The sequence below is a fragment of the Sciurus vulgaris genome (genome assembly GCF_902686455.1).
Source record: "Sciurus vulgaris genome assembly, chromosome: 8".
Taxonomy (NCBI): domain Eukaryota; kingdom Metazoa; phylum Chordata; class Mammalia; order Rodentia; family Sciuridae; genus Sciurus; species Sciurus vulgaris.
The window spans coordinates 44,672,871-44,695,436 of record NC_136468.1 but is presented as its reverse complement, the minus strand read 5'-3'; the positions used below and the strand labels follow the sequence as shown (position 1 = coordinate 44,695,436).

General features: G+C 39.1%; 1 protein-coding gene and 1 long non-coding RNA gene across 10 annotated transcripts in view; one reads left to right on the top strand and one right to left on the bottom strand.

The window, feature by feature from the left end:
* ICA1 (islet cell autoantigen 1) overlaps nt 1-22,566 on the bottom strand; it is a 145,534-nt gene that overhangs the window by 96,267 nt on the left and 26,701 nt on the right. For all 9 annotated transcript variants that reach the window (XM_079151809.1, XM_079151812.1, XM_079151810.1 and 6 more), the window contains exons 5-6: nt 16,183-16,306; nt 11,972-12,170 (exon numbers count right to left, since the gene is read on the bottom strand). In XM_079151809.1, the coding sequence (XP_079007935.1) occupies nt 11,972-12,170; nt 16,183-16,306 (323 nt within the window). The remainder of the gene's footprint in view (nt 1-11,971; nt 12,171-16,182; nt 16,307-22,566) is intronic.
* LOC306668447 lies at nt 1,657-9,934 on the top strand. Its single transcript, XR_013765872.1, has 2 exons — nt 1,657-2,540; nt 3,442-9,934. It is a non-coding gene; the product is annotated as an uncharacterized lncRNA (long non-coding RNA).

The window sequence follows — 22,566 nt, the reverse complement described above, 5'->3', positions numbered from 1 at the left end:
GCACACAAATTTTAAAGCTGTTTTCTGTTTAAGGATTTCCTTTCATCAAAAAATCATGAATGGAGAAAAAGTGAAGCTACTCTTGGAGAAAAGACTGATGAAAGTGTCCAAGAATCAGGCATGTTCAGTGAACAGAGGCCCCACCCACCAGACCGTAAGTGGGCAGCATCTGGGACTCCACTCTTTTGGAGCTTCCCTGTTATATGAGGATTAGATCAATTCTCTAAGAACAAGAAATCGTCTAACTTCTTCTCTTTTAAAATCTCAGAACTGTGAATGGAAAATCCAGTTTCTAATCAGTCATTTTTTTGAATGGATTAAACACTAAAATAGGAATACATTCAGGTCTTGGGATGCAAAAGAGACTGGGAGACCTGAGAAACCTGACATAACTTCACTATCGCGTCAATACTGCTTGCCTAATCTTGTTAGGAACTCTTTGCTGAGGGTTAACAAAAATTCAAAACTGTCTAATATCCTTCGATGACAAACAGAGAACACAGGTTTTTCCAAAAGTAATTGTGATTTAGATCTTTCTTTCGAAAATATTAACTCTGCAGCCATCTTATAAATCCAGCTTGATGTAAAAGTGACAATCTAAGCAACCATCAAACCATTATTCTTGCTGTCACTGAAAATTCTGCAAAGAAGAAAGGATTTGAGGAAAATTCTCTTTGACTTTAATAAAAGCAACTTGTAGCACTGTGAAGCTATTGGTATTGAGGAAATAGTTGATACAATCCTCCTGTTTGAAATTAAATAAAACCCACATTCTATTTTACATATCTACGTAAATCATTGCTTTTAAAAACAAAAGCAAATAGTAGTGCAAAGGATTCCTAATGCAAACATACTTTAAAAGGAGAGTAGGCTAACCCAGCAGGGGCAATTGTTTTCATCTTTACTGAATTCTAAAATTCATCATGGAGAATAAGACAACTAGCTGATATTGGGCTGTTAACCCAGGGAAGAGGGTAACCTAGAGGGCCATGTAGCTATGAAAGACTTGGAGACAAACTACAGGGGTAAGAGACAATAACTAGTAAATCATACAATTTGAACAGAATAATTTTCCATTGACATAAAATCTAACACGACACCTTCTTCAGGAGCTTCTAAAAGGAGACAGAGGCCAATGGAACTGTGGGTGTGTGGGTAGCAGGGAGAAACTTTCACAGGCACCAGATACCGCTGGCCTTCTAGTTAAAAGCACAAGATGGAAACATGGAAATAATGAATTTAGCCCAAAGATTCTAGCTGTGGAGGCACTGAGAAGCCCTGTTATTAGGAAATGGGCTCCATATATGGCAGCGTTTTTAGAATGTGATGGTTCCACTGGATAAAAGTCCACATGTTTTGCGTGTTGTCATCTATAAAATTCTAGAAACCAGACTTGCACGTGCCACCCGATACGTGTAAGTCTTAGGAATGAAAAGTCAGACAATGTGACCAAAGGAAAACTACCTCGGATTGGATCATTTCACACTTAGATAATTCACTTTTGTCCAGAGTCCACTCTGAAAGTTGAGAATTACGCAAGCTTCCCCCTGAAACAATTAGAGAAATGTCATACACAACGATTCCATGCCTCTCAAGAGGGAAGCAGCCCTTCCCACCCCACCCCACCCTTCAAAAAAAATCTATTTTAGGCCAACACATTGGCTCTTACAGTATTACAAAATGTTCTTATTTTAATAACTGTACCAGTATTTCCTGTTTTTATAGAATTTAGATAATGGAAATCATGAATCTGAATGTGCGGATACTATCGTCTAGAATGTTAAAATCAGATTTTGCCTTACTCGCACACCTGAGTCTCATTTTTATGCAATGATCGAATTAAAATTTCAGTAATATAAACACTTATAGGATGCATATTGTTATTTTTAAATTATACAACTGGGGTTCAAAGATATGTATGAGCCCACTCTTGCCTTCAAGGACACTGTAAGTGTATGTAGGTACCCATTCACTCATAAATATCTATTGAATACCACTGTATGACAGGCTAAGGCACATGCACAAAGTACGATAGGAGCAGTGCCAAAGGGTACAAGCTTTGCCTTGGCAGTCAGCAAAGGCTCCCTATGGTGATGTGGCCTTAAATGAAGCCTCAGACTTTTATAGGTACAAAAGAAGGAAGAAGGGGCTTTCTGGTAGGAAAAGCAGGATTTACAAAGGTGAGGGTATGCAAGAATTAGGTGAATGGCACAGCTTTTAATGAGGCTAGAAATACAGGTATGCATGTGCGTGGTGTCAGCAGGCAAGAGAGACAGGCAGCAGGGGTATCATTCAAGAGGGGAGGTGCAGAGGGGTGATGGGTCAGAGCCTGCAGTTGAAGGGCCTGGAAAGCCATGTAAGTTTAGACTTGTCAAATCATTAAGCTGGAGAATGATGGGATCAGCTTTCTGTTACAGAAATGGGACTGGCATTACTGTGGAGGCTGAGAACTGACTGTAGTCCTCCAACTGAAGGAAGACCCAGCTTAGACAAGGTTGTGAGTATAAGAGGAAGGAGCTGATTCAAGAGATACTTTGGAAGTAGAATCACTAAAATCTAGAGACCTCCTGCATGTGGACAGTGACTAATGACAGCAGCTGAGGATCAACCTCCAGCTTGGGAAACAGAACAGGATGCCACAGAAACGTGCTTCATTTCCTTGTTAGCTTGGAGATGTGAGTAAATCTGTTTACTTATTTCACACAAAAATAACCTGAAACTTTTCAGGCTATAAACACACCATGAACATTTTATTTCCTTAAACTGAAACACTTCTTGCCAAGAAATCTAACTAAAAACAGAAATAATATAAAAGCTGTGAAGGTATATCAGGTAGGAAAGGTACACATTAGGAAACTACTATTTATATTTAATTTCTTAGTCCATTCATTTATAAATGCAGAATTATGCTCAACATAATTTTTTAAAAGACTTCATTCACTTGAAAGTAGATTATAGAAGTGGGGAAAAACAGTCCTAAGAACACAAAGGTGGGTTGTCTAACCACATTGGAGCCAAGGGAAATTTCAAAGTGAAATAGACAGGGACACCAGCAGCTCAAGAGAGAGACAAGACAGGCAATACGGAAACATTAGATTAACCTAACACTTTGGGAGTCACCTGTACATTGGGTTGGAGGTCACTGAATCATGGAAGAGGAAACCAGTGGTGACCTGTCATATAACCTTGGATGACCCCCACAATGCAGGTCAAAGAAATGATATGTTGTCCTGGGTTTGCAGACTGAGCTCTGAATTGGCACTGTTTGAGACCAAAGTAAGGTTCTTAGTCTCTTGGGCTTTGTCATTTCCTCATCTGTAAAATGGGGATGATATCTGGGTCGGTCTCCACACTGAAACTGTCAACTGCAGAATCTGAGGATCCTCGATGAGGACGCAGTGCTGTGCAGCTGGGGCAGAGTGTGGATGACTTGATTCCAAGGTGAACTGTGTGGCCTAAGGCAAGTTCCATACCTTCCATGCATTTCTTCTCATTTGCAAAATAGTGATAATAACTACATCCACTTGGTAGGCTTGTTAACAGGATTAAAAAAGTTCGTAGTAACACATAACTTGGAGTGGTGCCAGACACAAAGATTGCATTACACGGATGTCTTTAAAAACTAAGTACAGTGTATCATCTTGGTCGTACTATGTTTTAGTCATGTTTTTGTTGCTGTGACCAAAATGCCCAACAAGAACAACTTAAGAGGAATAAAAATTCATTTTGGAGCACAGTATCAGAGGTTTCAGTCCATAGATGGTCAACTCCATTGCTTTGGGCCCGAGGTAAGGCAGAACCTCATGGCAGAAGGGCATGGAGAGCAAAGTTGATTCCCTTATGGCAGCAAGGAGCAAAGAGCAAGAGAGGAGAAGGTGATGCAGGAAAGATGAAACCTGAGAGGGCACACTCCCAAAGAACACCTCTCCTCCAGCCACTGCCACCTGCCTACAGTCACTACCAAGTCAGTCCATTCAAACTAGGATGGATTGATTAGGTTACAATTCTCACAATCTAATCATTTCATCTCCCAGCATTCCTACATTAACACAAGAGCTTCTGGGGGACAGCTCACACCCAAACCACAGCATATTATAATAAAGGTTATAAATGGAAAATGAAGTTTCCAGTCAAGAAGCTAATATGAGTGGACACCATTTCCTGGTTTATACTTTCACATGAATCTAGCTTTCCATGCAGATCTGTCTAGTGGGGTATTTGTGTCTTCCTACAATATACATAGTGCTACTCTTTTCCCTTCTACTGAGTCATGAACTGCAGCAGGCAATCCATGAAGATCAGGCAAAATGAAAGAATGAAATTTAGAATTTCACTCCCACCTGGACTGTCTAGTAAAATGTTTCCTTACCAAGAATGCTATAAAAGATACATGCCCGAGTTCCATGTTTACTTACAGAAAAGCTTCCCAAAGATTTTAGTGATTTTGATGCACAATTTCTTATTCCCTGGCCTAAAAGAGGATTCTAATAAATGTGGGTATGCTGAATTAAATTTTAATCCTGTATATCTGTGTTATTTTCTTCTTTCAAATTTGGGTGAGAGGACAAGTATCAGAGTTGCTTTCTTTTCACATATGTTCCACTTTTCTCTGCCTTCTTCAACGTCCTTTAGATGTAGATGTAGAGGTGGAGTATTTCATCTGAGTTTGGTTATATGGAAAATATAAGTAATGGGACCAAGTGGAGTGGCACACACCTGTAATCCCAGTGGCTCAGGAGGCTGAGGCAGGAGGATGGCGAGTTCAAAGCCAACCTCAGCAAAATCCAGGGGCTAAGCAACTCAGTGAGACCCTGTCTCTAAATTAAATACAAAACAGGGCTAGAGATGTATGGCTCAGTGGTTGAGTACCCTGAGTTTAATCCCTGGTATCCCCCTGCCCCAAAATAGAATGGACTAGTGTTTGAAGTAAGGGAGCTATGTGCTAATTAGCCATGTCTTCCTGGTCCTACTCATTGTCATTTCCTAATATTTTGAACATGTAATGACACCAAGAGTCTTAGAGACTTAAGAAGTAAAAGTTCCACTATTCTAAAATAACATATTTAGTAATCACATACATTTCTGTATTTCTATGAACTTACTTGTTTTAGAAACTTAGAACTATTCTACAAGGAAAATCAGGGTATACGACAACTTCCTAATAGAAAACTTCTTAACCTCAACAGTACCGTGGCTCCTCAATAAATTAAATGTAGCATTATCATATGATCCAACAATCCCTGGATGTCTGTCCAAAGGAATTAAAAGCAGGTTCTCGGAGATATTAGCACACCCATGCTCATAGCAGCATTCATCAAAAGCAAAGGGAGAAGCAACTCAAATGCCCATAAGTGGACAAATGTATAAACAAAACATTGTATGTACCTGTCATGGGATATTATTCAGCTTTAATAAGGAAGAAAAATCCTACCATATGCTACAACACTTATGAACTTTGAGGACCTTACACTACACAAAATAAACCAGCCATACAAAGATATACACTATAGGATTCCACTTATATTAGATATAGGTATCTAAAGTAGTCAAATTCATAGAAACAGAAAGAGGAAGAGTAGTTACCAGGGATTGGAAGAAGGTGTGAGATAAAGAGTTGTTTAACAGATATAGAGTTTCAATTCTGTAAGATGAAAAAGCTCTGGAAATCCATTGCCCAACAACCTGAATACACTAAATGCTATTCAACAGAGCACTTAAGAATGATTAAGATGGCAAAATTTATGTATTTTTCACTATAATTAAAAATTTATCAAAAAGTCAAGTTGTCAACCTCAATTTGCACTAGTGATGGCTATAAATCAGCCGCTAGCAAACTTCCTGAGAGAGAGCAGAGAGTAAATATTTCTGACTCTGAGGACCTTGAAGCCTCTGTTGTAATTACTCAGCTCTGCCAGTGGTATTGTGAAAGTTCACTGTAGACAGTGAGCATGAATGAGCACAGGCATGTTCCAATAAAAACTTTATCTACAAAAACAGGTGGTTGGCCTATAGGTCCTAGGTTGCAGATCCTTGCAAAAGCATTAATATATCTGCATAAGAGATGAGTATTATCAGCTTGTAAACATCAAAGCCTCCTCTACCCAAAAATTATGGATGAAACATTCTTATTTTTCCAAGATTACAGGCAACAGCAATAAGGTGAGCAAACTCAGCAAGACCAGACCTTACTCGAAGTAGGAGGAAAACACTACACTGATATAGGCATGTGTTACCCCTACTCCAGTGTCTACACTTCTCCACAGATGAGCTTAAAGATTTTAGAACTTAGTGATTAGAGAAAAAAAATAATGAAAATGTTACAGCTGGAAGTGAGTCTGGCAGATGAGTTGTGATAGATGAGAAAAATGCAATAGACTTACTAGGCCTAAGCTGCCACAGCTGGCGTAGGCAGGCAGGGGACATAGATGAGAGGCGTCTTGACTCTGAGGTCATGTGCTCTAACCTCCTTTCTATTTCCAATCAGGAGCAGCAGCCAGCCAGCCACCAGCTTGGCAAGAGTTATTTGTTTCATACATGTTATTCTAAATGGTCTTGGTTCAACCCTGAAAGTAATGTTTGCTATTTACCAAGTTCAGTGGGAGAAAATCAGTAAAGACACACAAAGCCCCAAAGGCCGCATCTCATCAAACTTAGAGTTGAAAGCAAGGGTGTAATTATTTGTTCCCTTCTGAGTTGTGCCATGTGAAAATGGCAGGCTTTTCCTATGGTGTATTGGCAACTAGATTCAATCTGCTTGGGGACCACAAATAACAAGTGCCCTAGTTAAACATCCAAAACAAAACAAATAACAAGCACACACCAAAAACCAACAAATGCAAACGCAGGGTTGTGAAACAGATTCAAGAGAGCCTTAACTTTACAAAAGGAATTTTCACCTGATAAAGAGACTCGACCCAGTGAAAGCATTCTAGAACTAGCAGAGGCAGAGGAGATAATGGAGACGAACACCCCTCCCCTTTTTGTATAGGAATTCAGCAAACCCTTCAGAGTTAAGATACCGCTTAGGCACTTGATGTTGGTCCATTATATGGACCCAAGCTTGAAATAATCTCCACTCACTCAACTTGTGGGGGTTCCAGACCTACCGAGACACTGAACTAAAGCAGACACTGGTTTCAACCAGAGAGCTCATGACCCAGGCAAAAAAGAAAGGCCTTGATCACAGTGCAGGGAGATGGCCAAGCAGTGACAATCCAGCAGTAAGTGGTGTCTCCAGCTCCCATAGGACCTGCCCTCAATTGCTCAAAGAGCCTGACCTCTGACAAAGACCAATGATTTCAGCAGTAATTAATGGAACTGTCAAATTAATTAACCCTAGTCTTTGTTCACAGGAAAAAACCCTTCTAGTATCCGTACTGTTGTTCACCAGTCCTTGACGAAACCTATAGACCCAAACCTTCTCAACTGGGACATAGGGACACCACTGACTGATGGCTCTAATAAGGCCCTACCTAGTAAACTGCTGACATTTGTTAATAAGCCTTCTTACCATAATATATCCTTTGTTGATGTGACCAGTAGACTAACAGCTCTCTAAAACATCACAATATTTCAAATAGACACAAGCCTGTAAATATCATCATGTATCAAACATATTTCCTATAATACTTCTCAGATATCCTTTTGAATTATGGTGATGAAACACTAGACAAATGCTGTAGGATTTCATCAAGTCATTTCATAAATGGCCCTCATTAAAACACTGGTCCCCTTGTCCTTGTCTATGAAGACTCTGACTCCTACAAATGCCCACGTATACATTTCCATACTATCTCTTTAGAGGATTCAGAACTATTTTCTTACACCTAACACAGCTTTTATTCCATTTAGAATAATTACCCTCCATCACATTTCTGACTTTCAAGAAAAACAAGACACTTAATTGACCACAGGAGGACTCTCTCAAGGGCACCAGGCTGCACCCGCTCGGCTGCAAGCTCCCAACTTCAGCTGATGTAATCGACTACAAGAAGCTGACTTCTATTTTTAAATTATACCCTTTTACTCTGCCTTCAAAGGGCACATATATCACACGTTGTAACTTTGCTCATAAAATAACTCGTGTTCCCAGGATGAATCACACTGTCAGGAGGAGCCTCCGGCTGCACACAGTCGCCCAGCCCTGCCCACTTAGATTCACCCACCGAGGTCCATTATTTGGATGGGGGAGAACAGCTATGTGTGGCCACTCTCCAGGTACTTTCTGCTCAGGGTCTTTTCCCATTTGACTAGCAGGGTCCTCGTTGCGGGCTGGGCTCAAGTTCTCCCCTTTCTGTGTTTCCCGCTTAACACACACTTAGTGAAAAATGCCCCATGTCAATACTGACAGCTCTGTCTTCAGCTGCTGAGTGTCTAAAGATGCCAGAATGAAAACAGACTATTTGCTTTGTTGGATTTTAAGTTTCATTCATCATTTCAACCATACTCACTGTGTACTCTTTAAAAGGTTTCTTGGCATTCTGAAAACACTAAAAAAAGTCTTGGTTGAACATGATAATACACTTGAACTGGCTATTTATTTATTTATGCTTATTCTGCTAATTTCTAAAAATAATGAAGAGCTCTGTAACTAAAGTGGTGCTACTACAGAGTTTAGTGGAGGTCAGAACAGTGCATTTCTCTCTGTTTTACTTCCTGCTTCACGACACAGTCACCCCATGTTTCTCCTGGGTTTGTATAAAAGCTTCCTAGCAGCTCTCCCAGGTTCATGGCTTGGGACTTTCCTATCCCTATTCCACCTTAAAATCTGAGTGAGCCATTGAGATCACACATTGGAACTTGCCCCTCCCCTTCTCAACACCCTTCCATTCTTGCCTTCTGCAGTGCAGATGTCCTGTCTTCTCAGGCCCTGTTTCACTCTCCAGCTCCATGGTTTGGCCACCCCTGTCCCCTCGTCCACATCTCCTGTGCTCTGGTTCTAGATTCTCTGTTGCTTTCACCTAGGGCCCTTGTCCAAATTGAAGCCGCCATGGGGCACGCCATCCTTTCGTTCACACTCTCTACCGAAGCTCTTCCTTCTCAACTTTCACCTTTCGCTTAGATGCCCTCTCCTCCAGGATGCCCCTCTTAGGTGTCCCTGAGGCATCACACGCTGCCTCAGACAGCCAGTCACCATACTGCACTGTGTTTACTTGCTCTATCCCCAAATGACCACACAAGACAGGATGGCAGTGATCATGCTTCTGATTCATTACTGTATTTACTACTATATAACATCATTTGTCTAATGAACGAATAAATGAAGGAAGGCATACTAAAGACTCCAGATGGGGGGGGACCACAGTTCAGGGTTCATCATTTGAAACGTGAAGGCAGGAGTTGGCACCAAGGAGCCTGAAACTCCCACTCCCTTGGTAACTCCTGAGGAGCCACCCACAGCTGGATCGCTATCCCTGATGACTCAGAAACACCTTTAGGTAACACATTCCTGAGAGCTCAATGGAGACTCTGTAAAACGGAATCCCACGGGGACAAAACGCACTCCCTCAAAGTTGAGTTTCACGTTATAAACTCAAATAAACAGAAAACTACACAATTTTAAGTCATCCCAAGCTGAGCAACAAGCCGTAAATGAATGATGCTACTTCTTGCTTCTATAACCGTGCCTGTCAATTTCCACAAGATTGGGAGGTCAAATGCATGTGGTGGAGATGCCAGAGAGGTCTGAGAAAACGCGGCTCTGGAACTTCAAACTGGGGGCCTGGCATTCTGCCATCCAATAGAGGAATGAAACTTGGAGCCAGGTGGTGGAATGGTCCTGGGATTAGGGCTCTCAAGAGAACCAACATGGTCCCTGTCCCTGTGGAGGGTCCAGCCTAATCAGATACACACTTGAAAACAGGCTTCTTTAAAAAAAAAAAAAAATACTCTTTCCCTAAATTCTGAGTACACCATGTTCAGCTGTTAAATTAAATCCAGCACACAAGGGATTAGGGAGTAAGCCGTAGTTTCAGCTACTTCTGCATGGCAATGGATTTTTTTTTAAAAAACCATATTTTCCAAAATCAACCAATTGATGACACTAAATGGTGGGAAATGTTTCAATGTTCAAACCAAATGACGAAGGACTTGGTTTCTATTTCATTCTTACACAGTAACCACCTCCCCCGCACCCCCCCCCCCGACCAAACAAAACCAAATAAACACAATTCCACATGAAATTCTTCTGTCTTCCAGAATAGCTGTGTGTTTACTTTTATTATCTGGCAGATGGGAGGGGCTCTATAACTGTTAATTGTTTGTGAATAAATCACAGGAGAGGAATTACCAGGAAAATGATTTCGTCCATTTTAGGTAGGCTCTTCAACTTTCTTTTTTTGTCTCTTAGGGAAAAAATTATGAATATTTTCTTGGATTCTGACTTTCACATACATCCCTGTCTGACCTTGAGTTAGTTACCTAACTGGGTATCATTTTTCTCATCTGTAACATAAAATCTGTGTGTTGATTACTGTGGGCTTCGGGAGGCAGTAGATGTAGGGGTGATCCCCACTACGCCTGGCAGATAATGTGTTTTTTTTTTCTTCTCTGTTTTTATACCTACTCCACCTCCATTCTTCTTATCCCTCAAAGTAAAGTATGAAAGACAAAGCAAGTCACTGGCCTGATAGAAAGTCAGAAAACTTTAAAAGTAGCTTGGATTCACCAGCATTATTTCAAACTGTGACAATTTTATTTACTATCTCCAAGCCTTGATTTTTCTCTTTTTAAAAGACTAGTGAGTTTCACAAGATCATGTCTAAGGGATGTTTCAATCCTGATGTTCCATGAGCTCAGAAGTCTGTCTTACCAAGTTAGATGTCCCTAACTGGTAAAAGACATCTATGATCAGAAACAAAACAGACACTTGATTCCCTTCCTATGGAAGGATTCTAAATTACAAGCCAGGAGGAAATTTGACTGTTAGAGGAATTTGTATCAATTTCATGTGTAGGTCAAGGTCTGGTGACCATTCTCTTATCCATAGAAGGTCCCTCCTTCCCTCTACCCCTGCCCTCGCAAACTCAGCCTCCAATGTACCAGCAAGTTTTTCCATTTGTAGTAGCTCTGCAAGGATGTACTGACAAGAAAATCCAGAAATTCTAAGTCGTTATCTCTAATTACAAGTGGATCATTTTAAATGAGTAAGACAGTTGATACAATATTATGTCAAGCTTAATATCTGACTGATTTTTTTTCCTTTCACACTCTGAAATACATCCAGTTGACCAAACAAAGAAGTACCAAGACTGTACACAACAAAAAAAAAACTCCCCACATTTTCATAAATACTCGGTGCATGACTGCCACCCAGTGGTAGGATGTGTCCTTGTATGTTAAAATCTCCAAATGCTACACTGACACAAGGTGATTAAAAAACAAACTGGAAATTGTTATTCTGCAACTCACCAATTATTTCAGGGAAATTTAAAATGTTACCCAGATCTCTGGCTACTTACTTTCCTTAAAGAAATTTCTTAAGAGGTAAATATCAGACGAAGTCAATGCCACATTGGCCAATCCTACAACTAAACCCTACTGCTTCTGAAAGTGTTACAAAACAAAGGAATATTATTGTCTTATTAATTTTAACACACTTTAACAATTTAAAAAGATTTTCCCAATAGTGTGTAATCACATTACAGATTCATTTGATCTAATCTTGATTTTTAGTTATGTGTTAAAAGGCATTTAAAAGTGACGACCTTACACAAAGTGCACATTATATGAAAATCTGACTTCAATTAAAACCAGTTACTGAATCCCAGCAATTTCCAGATGTCTCTTCTATCTTATCCTTAGAGAATTATATATCACATTAATTGGTATTCTGTCACATAAAAAGACGTCAACAATGATTAATTGCATCCTTGGTGCTTTTGAGCTAAGCCTTCTTCACCAGAGGGATTCAATCACACCTCATTACCTTCTAGCAGGTACCCCTTTTGGTAAACCTCATAAAACCTCCTACCTTCCTGAACTTCTCCATTTGCTTGTAGAGGTCTGGATCAAGCTCTTGAGACACATCCTTCATCCATAATAATGCCCCCCTGTATTCTGTCCGGCACTGTTCCATGCGGTTCACTGTCAGCCATGTATCTGAGATGGCCCGATGCCGAAAAGTCTCCACTTCTTGGTGAAATCGACACAAAGGATTTCTCAAGGCCAATCTGGAAAAAAGGACAAAGCCACACTCTTGAAACTAAGCCAATCAGCAGTTTGAATCCTTGACACTTTGTTTGTCTTACCCTTATGAACCTAGAACAGTGCCTGGAACATAGAAGAGGCTCCAAGAAGATCTGGTGAATAATAATTAAAATGTATATGAACTGGTGAGTCAGTCAGGGATGACCACCCATGCTCCAGTACTTGTTTGCTGTGACTAAAGTAGATCATCGGGAAGCACCTCCCCTCGGTGTTGCTGGGGGTGGCCTCAAGCGTGGGCAGTGTTCCCTTGAAGCTGGAACCAATCCTGCATCCATGATGGATGGTCAAGGCATGGCCACTTCCATTCTACTCTTGGTGGCTCCCTGTCTCCTGATCCCCTGAAGGTGGGCTCCTTGAAGACAGATGGGAGTGTACGTGACTAGGACCTCCCTGACCTGGCCATTTTGATTACCTTTCAGGAGCCAGGGTGTATACTGCTTGCTCCAATAGGAATGAAGCATGAACTAAAGCATTTTAAGTGGTTTGGGAGGAGAGATAAGCACGTTTGTTGAGGCTCTATTGTGTGTTAGCATTTTCAGATAGGGTATGTAATTTAATTCTTATAAAAAAACCTCCTCCGAACCTAAAAGATACACACCAGAAATGTGTACGGTACAAATATGAAACTATTATAAGCCAAACACACTGACATTTATTCAGAAAAAATATTTGAGGTACATCAAACATGAGGTATTCCTACCCAAAATGAGCAGTGTCAGATGAATTACACTTTTAAAATACATTCCAGGAAGATTCAGGAGACAGGTGCAAAACATAAAAGTGAGACGAATATTTAAATTTCAATTTAAATGCAAACTCAGGAAACAATGGTGCTAGGGAGCTGAGGGCTCCATGTGTGTCTGCAATGCCACCTTATGTGTGCAGACCTGAAAGAGTTTAAATGGTGCAATAAGAAAAAAATAAAAAAACCTTTGCTATTTTCACCCTTGTCTATAAAATATTCTTTTAAATGTTGAGCATTTCTACAAAAATAACTGTCCCACATTGTCTTACCAGCACATCAGAGGTTTTTCCAAAGATATATTGTTACCCCATAGAATAAATTTGTGCCTTATCCTATTGGTTTAAATTTAATACTCACTTTTAATCAAACAAAATGAGCCATTATAGCAATGACTAGCAAATAAGTCAGTTAAACAAATACTGATGTGAAGGTTTATATAATTGAAGGCTTCTATTAAAAGATATAAACAGTCCTCAGATGTCTCCCTGAGGATCTTATTAATTTCTGGACTCCTTTTTCTCTTCCCTTGGATTTTGTCTATTTTCCTAAATTTGCTGTAAAAAGGTCTTTTGAATAAACTGTTCTTGATTCCTTGTACTTGTGTGAAATTGGACAGATACATTTAAAGTTGTAATAAATTGATAATAGAAAAGAAAAAGGCAAGCTAGGTGGACTGGCACATGCCTCTAATCCCAGTGACTAGGGAGGCTGAGGCAGGAGGATCTCAAGTTTGAGGCCAGATTCAGCAACTTAGTGAGACCCTGTCTCAAAAGAAAAATAAAAAAGCCAAGGGTGTAGGCTCAGTAGTTGAGAGCTCCTGGTTAAACACCCAGTGCTGGAAAAAATTTTAAAAACGGCATATAAATGCACCCCACTTTTTCCTTGTAACTAGCTTCATATAAAATTGGAAGGATGAAAACCCTTTCACTGTGGTATGAGAGAATGAGTCTTGATTGAGAAAAAAATCACAGTAATAAAAAATATAAAGAGTCGGTGACAGATTGGTCCACATTTTCATTCATGAAAATCCATCCAAGAGTAGTAATAAAGTTCCTAAAGGTCTACTCCAAGGGCAGTTATCCTTTAGTAGGAAAAGAAGGAAATGACCAAAGAAAGGCACAGCAGGGCCCAGGTTAAATGTATACCCAGCATACATTTAGTAACACATACTCAGCTAATGGAATGCTAAGGTGTGGATGTTTAAGCTGTATACACCGAAATTTAAAAAAATAGCATTGACTTTAAAAAATCAATTTGCTAAATAACACTCTAAGCTATGATATCAGCTATCTGCATTAAGAATATATTCCTGCATACCCTAGATCATATTTAGAACTAAGAAGTCAAGTTCAGGGGAGTTGCATTTAATCCTCCTGCTTCCTTCATGTTTAAGAGAACTAGCTGGGATTTCATGTGCCTGGCAGCAGCTGAGAGTCAGGAAATCAGAGCCTGTGTGCAGGCCACCTTCCAAATGGCAAAGTCGTTCATACCTCATTAAATTATGGACATAGCACAGTTTGCTAACATACAGTAATTGTACTTTCCATACCACTTGCATTGTTTTTGTTGGTTTCTCTTACTGTTTGTGTTTGTATCCAAAAGCTTAGGTTACCTAAACTTAAGGTACTGTATATTTGTGCTCTGTGAGATCATCTGGTTATAATCATGAAAGGGATAGCTGAATAGCTTAATAATAGAATAATTAACAATGTTATCAGTAATAATAACCCTTGTATTGTGTTCTGGGATTTGGCTTTGTTTTCTATAAAATAGATGCTACTTTTGGTATGCGGGAATGCATAAGAACTTTTTCTCACTCTAATTAGTGATAGTAATGTTCAACATATGAGGATTTACTCTCTGAAGGGCATTTTAGAAATTAATTATCTTCATAAAGTTGGGGGAGTTCATATGTATATAAGAAAGAATCAAGGGGTTCAAAGATGGTTGGTTATCTCTATTAGTAAAATTTTAGTTGATTTTAATTTTCTCCTTTTGGTTTGTCTGTTTTTAATTTTTTCTAAAATGAGTATGTACAGTTTTTACAAGGAAAATAACTACTATAAATAAGTATGATAGGTGCAATTCAAGATTATAAATAAATATCTTTCTTGGAAAACTAGGGGTAAAGAACTGTTGGAAGTGGTTTCATTCAACTATGAGAGTTGGCATGGTCCACAGAGTCAGGGTCCAAATGTCATTAGGAAGAACCCAAATCCCTAGGAATGGGGTCACTAAGAACTTGACACAGCTGTTCTCTTTTCTACTCCATCTTTCTTGGATTTTCATAGGAACACCCATGCAATATGACAATGGTCTTTTGGGTCATAAGGTGGGAGAACAGGAAGGAGAAATTAATAAAAGAAAATGTTGGACAGTTTGAGTAAGTGAAATTTCTACAGCCTAAATATTTTTTGGAAATTACCTACAAGCTTTATTTAGATGTGATTCTGCCAAATATTAGGTGGATGACAGTTTTGGGGCTTGTTAACTGCTGGAGGAGTATGAGAGAAACAATGTCCTTTTTCTCAGGCACAAGGAGCAACTGTGTGCAGGGGCTCCTGCTTATTTAATACTGACCATAAAAATGAGTCCTGGTTGTATTTAAAAAATGCCACTGATCAGTCATTTTCTCTGTACTGGAGCTTCTCAAACTTGAACATACATCAAAATCAACAGGGAATCTTGTTAAAATGCAAATTTAGAGTCAGCAGATCTGGGGGTGGGGTCTAGTTTCTGCATTTCTAACAAGCTCCCAGGTGATGTTGCTGATGCTGCTGGCCCAGGGTCTGGGCAGTGTGGTCCAGGGCATCCTGAACAACACCCCTCTGCAGTTAATTGGCCCACAGAGAGTAGGGAGGAAACCCTTCAAGCTGGTCTCATTAGATTCCTGCTTTAATCAGGTGCTGGAAGGAGAACCAGGCTGATCGTTATGAGCAACACTGAAGGTCAAATGTAAACCTAGGACAGCACTCACAGTGATTGGCATATATAATGCCCCCTATAGACCAGGAGAAATAAGAAAAAAATATTTTAAAATGAACAAGAAGGAAAATAGAATCCTGCATGTTTTTTTTATTCATAGAGTTAAGAAGAAATCAAGTAAATAGAGTAGCTCCTGAACCATAGGCAAAAGCTTTCTTTAGACAGTGAAATTTCCCTGCATGAGTAGGTGAGTCCCAGGTTCTCTTCAGATCCCCCAAAACAGAGCCCCAATAAAGGTCACACACCTTTGCTGGGAAGAGAAACAGAGGGCCTTTCCTGTGGCTTGCATCATCTTTCCTGCTCTGGTTTTATCTTGGAAGCCTTGAGATCGGAGAAATTTTCCCAGTTCATTTTCTTCTTGAGACAAGACTGATGAAGAAAAGACAGAAAGGAGCCGTGAACAATGAGCATTTTTATTACAAAGAAAATGAGAGAGACGAATCACAAGGTCCCTCTCTTCCAGAGGCAAAGATGAGATGAAATTAAATCCAAGTGGCAGGCTTCAAGGTGAGTTCTCCCCCCTCCCCAACCCTGCCATTTAACGCTCATGCTGTTCTTCCATGTACAATACGAGAGATCAAATTCACTTGAATACATCTGTCAGTGAGTTTGGTGCCCTGTAATCAGAACCAGAAAATGACCTTTGTACTGAAAAGTCAGCCCATAATGTGCTGCTTCCAGCTGAAATGAAGGAGTTGGGTTTGTCAAGAATGAAGGTAACGGTGGGAATCTTTAGTGGCTCCTAGCCTCCTATTATTCTATCCTGCTGATTTTTTGATGTCTTCCTGAGTTACATTCTTCTTGTCTGTAAAGCAACTCATATACCTCACTCATGACACAGGTTTTTGGTAGGAGGTGGGTTGGGAACTGAGGCTGGGTAGGCCATCAGGTTGACCACTTGGTGGATTTTAAAATACATAGCTGGAACCAGCTCTGAATTGGTTCTGCCTGATCTTGGTCTTATTTTTAAAGACAATTGCAGATGGGTCTACTGGTATGTATCTGTTACGAGCTTTCTACAGATTGATTTGGTTGTAATTATAGTCATAGAATTGCACCATCTTTGACACTACATTTCTGCTGTTAAGGGGTTAGAACATCCTAAGGAGGTAGTCCAATGGGCACAAAAATAATCAGCATGATTATTTATTATAATGAAAAACTCTTGCTTCCTATTCTAGGAACCGATTTGATAAAAATACAGAGCATCTACATAATAGAGTAAAAGAGACCCAAGCACACACTTACAGTGGAGAATCATGCACAGTAGTGACACTGAGTTTCCCAGGATTTTTTTTTTCTTTCTCCAAATGTGGCATTTACTATCAACATACTTTGAATAATACTCTTGTCCACTTTTCTGTACTGATACAGTTCCACATCATGTGCTTCTCAAACTGCTTTCTAAATGCTGCTAGGACTCTTGTCTGTTTCCAAGAGCCATACAGATTCTTTGAGAATGCACCCCATTCCTAAAAATCTCTCCGATGATACTGTAGAGGGTTGGCCAGGAACCATGAATACAAAGACGACAGCTAAACTCACTACTGCCTCCTTCTTAATCTGTGACTGTAGTTCACCCTAACAATCTCCTGGGAGGACCCCATGGAGATGGGGCTTCAAAATCCATTTCACCTGAGAGAAAAAAGATGTCCCTCCTTCCTACTTTTCTCTCTCAAAAATCAAGCTCACAGATCAAAACAGGAAGGCTATTTCCTCTGTAAGTAGTGGATTCCTATTTCTCTGGACAGCAGTGCCTACTGGGCACCTGTGTTAGCGTTTACTCTGGTAGGACCCATGTCAGAGTGTGCACAGGTAGGCATGTGTCCTTCTATGAGACTCAGCTTTCCAGGGCAGGGACCGCGTCTAAACTTTATATTCCCCAGTCCGAGCATGAAATGTTTTAGTCATGTCAGTAATTAAATGTTTGTGAAGTTGAACTAACTATAATTTTTGCCTCATTATCCCTGCACATTTTATTTCAAGTTAAAGGCTTATTTTATATCTATGTGGTGTTCTAGGTAGCCTAAAAATTCCTATAACTATAAAAAGTATTTTTAGTGTTGTTTTTAAATACATTCCATTTTTTTCCTCTTAACAGTTTAATATATCAATCATTCAGTTCCACAATGAATCTTTCCCTATAGGAAAATAGGAAGAGCAATTTCCTATTTTCTCTCCTAAGATCATCAGGCAACTGTCACTTTTTCTTAAACCCTGAAGGTTCAGGTCGTATATGAATGAATACATTTAGCTTAAGGTCAGGAAGAAACCAGTTTATGGTACCTGGATGATTACATGGCTGATGAAATGTACTCTATCCTAAAAAAAAAAAAAAAAAAAAAATCAAGGTAAGTTGAAGCACTCGAAAATATTTTTTTTGGTCATTATATGCATGTGAGGATTAAACCTATGGCAAACAAGTTTCATTTAAGCTCTGACTCTGATTAATTGGCAGTGTTTCTGAGAGAGGTAAAAGGACGTTTGAGCTCCATGGGGCTCAAGGTTGGAATTTTCCAATTAGTGATGGAAAATCACTAATTTAAACAATTCAAATACTGAAATTAATTGGTAGAAGTTTAAAATTCAGGTGCAACCTGTGTATCAGATAACTAAAAAATTTCTACTGTACAAAGTTTTCAATTAGCTGGGGCTTAAAAATTCAAATAAAAACCTATTCACATATAATTGCTAATTAGATTTTCACATATATTCTCCCAAAATGCAACTAAAGAACTATGAAACCAATTAGCTTGACAGCATTAACTCACTTAGCCCAGATTTATGGATAATTCAATAGGTACTAGATACTTTTCTGCCACTGGGAATACAGTGACGAACAGGACACATGAGGTCCCGGCTCTTAACAGAACTGATATTCAAGCAGCAGGTGATAGAAGAACAAAATATACATCATCACAAACACAAAACAAAAAAGAAAAATACAAAAAGAGAGATGGGGAGTAAGAGTGACTAGAAGCTGCCTTTCAATGGGTGGTTAGGGAAAGCATTTTGGAGCAGGGGACCATTAAGCTCAGCTACAAAACAAGAAGGGGCCACTCTAGATACCATGAGGGCAGGGACGTACCAAGTAGGGGAACAAGGAGTGCAAAAGGCCTCAGATGATTTCTCAGTCAGGGGAAAGGTGACTGGAGAGAGAGGTGTCCTATTTATCAGCCATGGAATGGGAGTTTGGATTCTACTCTAAGTGTGGGGGATACTTTTTAAAAAGTTAGAGACCCAGAGGATCCAATTTATGTTACATTGTACCTTTATGAAATCTCTTATTTTGAAATAATGTTAGACTTATAGAAAAATTGTAGCTAGTATACAGAGCTCCTATATGACCTTCCCCAACTTCCCCTGATATTTACATCTTTCCCTAATACTTACGTCTAGGAAATTAACATTGGAGTAATACTACCAACTAAACTACAGACTTTCTTAATTTTTTTTTTTTTTTTTTTTTTTTTACCAGTTTTTCCATGAATGCCCTTTCCCTGTTCCAGCACACAGATATGGAGTCTCCTTAGTCACCCAATCTGACAGTTATTTGATCTTTCTGTCTTTTAATACTTTATGTCTTTTGATACTTTTTTTCCCCCATTTCAGCTTTCTAGGAATATTTTTTAGAATGTCGTTCAGCTTGGCTTTGTGTGATTTCTCATGATTAGAGTTGGGTTATGGACTTGAGGGAGGGATACAGAGATGCAGAGCCACTCTTAATGGAGGTTTATATGTTAACAACATGCATCATCGCTTGGGACATTGAGTTCTGTCACTCGGTTAAAGTGGTATCTGTTGGGTTTCTTCACAGTAAAGTTATATTTTTTTTCCTTTTGCAATTATCATTTTGTAATTATTTTGTAATATTGAGGAAAGAATACACAAAATTTTGTGAATCTTCAGTTTCTTCACAAACTTCACTCATTGATTGTGACACTCTTCAGTGACCTGCCACAATTCTCACTGTGGTGTTTGCTTAATGGTGATTTTGTGGTATTTATATATATATATATATATATATATATATATATATATATGTATATATATATATATATATATATATACACACACACATACATACATATATATACTTTTTTAAAAAATTAACTGGAATTACTTTATAAGGTCCTTTCTTACCTGCCTCCAGATAGACTTAATGTGTCCAGATAGACTTAATGTGTCATTATTTTCCATGGTTATAATTCAATAATATCATAGTTTATCTTGTTGCTCAGATTGTATTGGTGTGAACCATAGGCTTGCTCCTGTGCCCTTTCAACTTGGCACCCTTTTTCAAAAACTTCCTTGTATGTTGGCATCACAAGGTATTCCAGACTCATTTTGAATTTTTCCTTCCCCAGTTCTGAAATCAGTTATTTCTCTAAGAAACATTGCTTTCATGGAGAAGAATATTTAGAAACCAAGAACTGTGTGTTGGTGTGCTCACAACTACAGGGCATTAGTGCTTTGAGGTATTGTCAGCAAAGGCAGGAAATATATGAATGCACACTAACCCATGTATACTCACTTATCTCTATTCGTTTCTGAATCTATCCATCTGAATCTATGTTAATAATGACTTCATATGATACTCTGATTCCAGTGCAACTCCTTGTGTTCATTCTAGCTTTCTCTCTTTATTCACAACTTCTTTCTACTGTAGGCAATGAGAATTCAGGCTCTCATTATCTATGATAGATTTACTTATTTGTTTTACCTCACTATACATACACAGTTTCAGAATTGCTAATCTTTCCCCCTATAAGAAATGAGTAAACTAACGAGAACAGTTTCCATGTGTACTTTTCTTTGTGTTTAGGTTTAGAATCCTGTCAAAAAAAATAGTTTCCCAGAATTACTAAGGTAGTTCTCTTCTTCTCCACTCTAGTCAGCAGCTTGCACTCCATTTGAGACCCTCCCAGGTCCTGGATAGTCTTAGCATGCTTCGAGTATGTGAAACACCACTGAGGTTGCTAGATACAGCTCCCTCCTCACCTTGCCACCTCATTTTCATCCCTACTTCTTTCTAACACTTTCCCACCCATCCCCCAGTCTCCTTAATTTCTGGTTTATTTTTCCTGAAATTCTATAGCACAACGAGAAGACTTTATTTATTTATTTTGTTTGTGTGTGTGTACCCTTCTTTCTTTATATTTATATTTTATTATACCCCTTTTTTCTTGCTGAAGGGTAGCATACTATCAATACATATTTGTGCTTGGCTCCTTTCATTTAAAATTATACCCTTTAAATTACTTCATATTAGTTCATAGAGACTTCCCTCCTTTCTTTCTTTCTTTCTCTTTCTTTCTTTCTTTCTTTCTTTCTTTCTTTCTTTCTTTCTTTCTTTCTTTCTTTCTTTCTTTCTTTCTTTCTTTCTTTCTTTCTTTCTTTCTTTCTTTCTTTTTTTTTGACAGCTACATAGCAATGCCCTCACATTAGCTACACTATTTTTAGTCTTCCGTCAAAGACGGGATTCCCAGCAGTGTCGAACTCCTCCTCCTCACCCGCACTGTGATAGCATGGCTCACACAAGCTTGGTGAGAGACACAAAGGGCTCATCCACAACCCGCAGCCAAGCTCTGCTGGCCAACCAGATGACGCCTTCAAGAGTGGGGTCATCGTTGCAGTTCCTTACAAAATAATCATGAGATTTTATAGTGTTCAATCATAATTCTATTAACTTATCTGAGATGGTTCAGGGGAAAGGTGATTCTAGGTGTTCTACTAGGAACATTCAAATAGGTGGTAAGCATATTTCTATTTAGAGAATCACTGTTTACAGTAATCTGCAAGCATCCATCTTTTCTTCCCTTATTACTATATGTATATTTTAAAGAAGGGAGCAACTAACTTCATGTGACTTACTTAAAACAATCACAATTTTTCAGTATCTTTTGTTTTCTACACAGAGGAGAAAATGATCCATTTCATGGTAAGTGTGAGGAGCATGGAAGGTATGGTAAAAGCAATTTTGACTGATAATTCCCCCAACTCGGGGTTTAAACAAAGGAATGATCTGGTTTGGTTTAAAGGTATACCCTGATTGCAGCATAGACAACGGGCTAGAGAAGGCAGAAGAGGTGACAGGAAGCCGACTTAGCAAACCAAGTACAGGAGTATAAGCGGGGTAGTGGCAGAGAAGACAGAGGAGGAGGGGGAAGCTGAAAGCTCTCTGAGGGGCGAATCAGGCCAGCCTGAGAATGACGAAATGGGGGACAGGGAGATGGTTGGGGATGTCAGCCACGTGTCTCGATTTCCTCATACCTCAAGATCCTGAAGCTCTGGAGAAGTCTTAGCCCAAACACTTAGTAAATATCCACAAAAATAATTTACAGAATTCTTTCAGTGCTATGATTTTTGGACTTTCCCAAAACAGTTGCCTCAATAAAACCTGACTAATGTAGAGAAACAACCGGTTGCTAACTTGTGTTTATAGAAAAGGGGTTTGGCAGAGCAGTCAGAAATAAAAAACCATTCTGTATTCTAGTCTCAGAAACACAGAAATTATTAAATTAACTATGACCTAACATGAAAGTTTAAAAACACATTAGCATACAACTAGATAGTTAGTATTTCAGAGATAACTTTGTGGGTAATGCTTTAAGACAGGATGACTGTGT